This window comes from Mus pahari, chromosome 14, assembly GCF_900095145.1.
Source record: "Mus pahari chromosome 14, PAHARI_EIJ_v1.1, whole genome shotgun sequence".
Lineage (NCBI taxonomy): Eukaryota > Metazoa > Chordata > Mammalia > Rodentia > Muridae > Mus > Mus pahari.
In genome coordinates, this window is record NC_034603.1 from 56,658,293 (window position 1) to 56,662,383 (window position 4,091).

General features: G+C 43.3%; 1 protein-coding gene across 1 annotated transcript in view; it reads left to right on the forward strand.

The window, feature by feature from the left end:
* Coil (coilin) overlaps positions 1-1,465 on the forward strand; it is a 19,051-nt gene extending 17,586 nt beyond the window's left edge. Inside the window, exon 8 of the mRNA XM_029546135.1 lies at positions 327-1,465. Coding sequence (XP_029401995.1) covers positions 327-401 — 75 coding nt within the window. The 3' untranslated portion in view covers positions 402-1,465. The remainder of the gene's footprint in view (positions 1-326) is intronic.
* Positions 1,466-4,091: the final 2,626 nt, after the last annotated feature.

Here is a 4,091-nt window from a genome sequence, read left to right on the forward strand (position 1 = left end):
TATTTATTATATGTAAGTACACTGTAGCTGACTTCAGACACTCCAGAAGAGGGCATCAGATCTTGTTACGGATGGTTATGAGCCACCACGTGGTTGCTGGGATTTGAACTCTGGACCTTCGGAAGAGCAGTCGGGTACTCTTACCCACTGAGCCATCTCACCAGTCCACAAGTTAATGCATTTCAAGTGATTAAACTTAGTTTTATTAGCTTTGAAATGATTTTCATTATCTAACCATTCTTCACAGAAACTTAAGTAACCTACAGTTTTTAGCTTATGTAAAGTCAAAAATGAATTAAATGTGGTGTTTTGTATTTTTCCCTTAGATCACTGTGCTTTGGAAAGAGTTGATTGATCCAAGACTGATTATTGACTCTTCAGGTAGCATCGCAAGTAAATAACGTGTCTGGATCTAACCTCTGACCTCGCCACCTCGAATTCTATACTCGCATTTTTTGTGACCATGGTTATAGCCTGAAGATTTGAAAAAGAAGACTAAATGTTGTGTAGACTTTCTGTTTATCTTCACTTTACCATATTAGGAAAAAAAAATCTACCTCATCATTTAGAGTAACAGAGTTGTTAGTTTATAGATCCTTATTTCCTTCAGGCTAAATTCAGTAACCCACTTGAAAAGCTGGGTGCCGACCAAAATGGTGGTGTGCTAGGCTCCTTCACACCTGTTGGGCTACCAGTAGCAATCGTCCATAGGAGTTTACGGGACCACACACAAGAATGTGCTGTGCATCTTGCTTTGTTTCTTTTAAGTCACACTGTAAAGTACTAAGGCATGTTTCTTGACTTAATTTTTAACATGTGAGCTGTTCTGTGAGGCATGGAGCATCTCGCCCATTCCACAGTTTCTACCTGCTCTCCTCAGGAGTTAGTGGAGTTGGATGTGTCAGAGGTGATGAGTTAAAGAGTCCTTTCACATTTCCCAGCTGTGAAACACAGGACTCCTAGGAGCCCGTGCAGGCGGCAGCGGGGCGACACCCTTGTTGTATTGTGTGGAGGAGCGCTGGCCTCCCACTGCCAGAAGACTGGCCATGAGCCTCAGACCAGGCTGGNCCAAGTGACCTTGCTGCACAATGCCAGGATCTTGGGCTTCTCATAACTGAAGTGAGGATCTTAAACAGAAATTTCCTTTTCTGTTTTTATTCAGCATGAAGCTAAAGGCTGAATATAAACTGCAAAATTGCTTTCTTTTAACGAAAAATCAGATTCCTCCTTCAACCTTGCAAATTTTTAAATAAAATCATATCAAACTCAATGTCCACTCTGAGTTTTGTTTTAGTTCTGCCCATAGTTATCTTGGCTCATAATCATTTTCATAACAAGGAGGCTTGCTTTGCACCTGGGAGGCTAACACAGGAGGTTTATGAGTTCAGGGAAAGCCGGCTACATAGTGAGACAGTGTCAGAGTGTGTGCTTGCTGCTTTGTAGCCGTGTTACTCCGGGGGGCCAGCTCAGCCCTCAGTGGGGCTTCAGCACTAGAGATGTGTGTAGCACGCTGTCCTTGGGCTTGGAAAACAGATTGTAAGTAGTCAGGATTGACACAGCCCAGAGGTGTTTACCTCAGGGTGCGTTTGCAGATTTAATCATCTTATAAATTGCTCTTCTCTATAAGATGATAAACAGAGAGTACAGAAATAATAAAAACCCCTTTAGGGTTCATATGCAGCTCTGAAAAATGCAAGCCTTTAGAAAAATAGGTGTAACATGTCCAATAAATTAAAATTTGTTTTATGGAACTTGTGCTTTTTTTTATATGTACACAGCCATTGTTGACTGAGTTTCCTCCCCTATGAAGTATTTGTGTATTTCTTTATAAAGGGCTGAAATGGGCTCAGTGGTTAAGAACACATTCTGCATTTACAGAGGACTTGAGTTCAAGTCCCAGCATCTCTGTCTAATGCCTTGAGCACCTGCCTCATGAGCACATCCCCTCCCCCCCACCAGACATACACATCATTAAATTAATAAATTATGACACAGCATCTAATTAAGGAGCTCTGGCTAGCCTGGAACTCTTGCTGTGTAGACCAAGCTGGCCTCAAGCTCGTGAAGATCTGCTTGCCTCTGCCTCAGTCTCTGCCTCCTGAGTGCTGGGATTAAAGATGTAAGCCACCATACTGGTTGAAAAATAAAAATTAAATTTATAAAGAGGAAAAGGAGAGTGGAGACTTCTGACCTTTTTATGCACACACACACACTTCCAGTCACTTTTTATGATGAATGAAATTATTTCTCAAAAATAGGAAAAACAGTAGCATGGCAAGATTGCAGCCACATGGTAAAATGTGTATTAATATGAAGAAATGGACACATGCATTGAAAAAATGTAACAGAAGGTACATAAGAACAAATTAAAAATCTGATCTTTTTAAATGTGTATGGATGTATGTCTGCATCCTGTGCATGGGCCGCAAAGGCCAGAAGAGGACACCATAGCTCTTGGAGACTGGAATAACAGAGCTGCCATGTGGGTGCTGGGAATTGAACTCCACATTCTATGCAGGAGCAACAAGTGCTCTTAACCACCGAGCCAACTCCCCAGCTCCACATTCTGAATGTTGTTTCAGCAGTGGAAGAGCTTGGATTCATGGGGCTGGCGAGATGGCTCGAAGGTGCAGCTGTCAAAAGCATCTGTTACTCCAGTCCCAGGGGCTCCAGTGCCCTATTCTGAACTCACAGGCGTACGTGGGCATAGGTACATACAGGCATGACGGTCAATAGGCATAACAAATCTAAAAAAGAAAAAACGGTTAAAAGAAATCTAATTGACAATTCAAAGCTTTATCTTAGAGAAAATTCAAGATGAAGGCTTCATGAGGCTGTGAAGAAGCACAAGATCTTTCAGAGTGAAGGGCATTCTCAGTTCCCTTTATGAAAGTGGCCTGACCTAGATAGCACTGCCTGACATAGATATCTTCATCAGTGTATTGTCTCTCAGGATCACAGGAAGCTTGTGTTTTCTCTGACATTTAGCATCCAGCACTCATGTAGTAAATGTAGTAAAGGTTTGTGTCCACATGGTGGCGCTCTTGAGAGGTGGAACCCTTTGTAGGCCTGAGTGTTACAGAGGGAGGGCACCACATACTGACAGGCTTCCAGAGGCGTGGTGAGGTTTTGCTCAGCCAGGCATGCCTGCTACTATGTGCTTCTGCACTACCGATTGGAAGGAAGGCAACCAACTGATCATAAAGTAGCAACCCCCACACAGTCAGGGTTCACCCTTTCCTGTTACTCTGTCATCCCTGGTATTCATTATCATCATGAGATGCTGACTGACATAATCTCTGTAAAAAACGAGCAATTCCTGACTCAGGTTATAACTCAATCTCGTGCTTGCCTAAAACACACAAAACCCTAGGTTTGATCCCCAACATTACACAAATTGAGTGTGGTGGCACATGCCTATAGTTAGTACTTTAGAGGTGGAGGGGGAAGGATCAGATGTTCAAGGTCATGCTCAGCTACAGAGCATAGTCATTTTGGGCTGCAGGAGACCCTGTTTTTTTTTTTTTTTTAAAAAAAAAAAAAGAGGAGGAGAAAGAAAAGAAACAAAAAGAAAGGAAAGAGGGAGGGTAAGCCTCCAGGATGGTTCATCAGGTGAAGGCGATAGTAGCCCAGGCTGACAGCCTGAGTTCTGTCTACGGAATCCACATTGGAAAGGGACCATCTCCCTCAGGTTCTCCTCTGACCTTTACATGGACACACATGTGCACGCGCGCGCGCGCGCGCACACACACACACACACACACACACACACGCACACAATTTAATTTTAAAAATGTAAAGAAAAAAAATGAGCAAATCAAATCCAGCAATATATAAAACTACACATTCCAGCACTCCATCCCCAGCCTCTCTGGCTCTCTCTCAGCTGAGGATCAGTGTCCTTCACAAGGGTGTGAGGATTCAAAGGCGTGTGTTGGAGCTATAGCTCGAATTGAACGAGGGCTGCCCCGGTGAGAATAATAGGTGTTATATTTACAGGTTTCTTCCTCCACCTACTTTTCCCAGCCTCTAGACTCAGAGCAGGAACCCTATTATGGTTGCCAACCATCACCTGCCTCAGGCCAGGTACT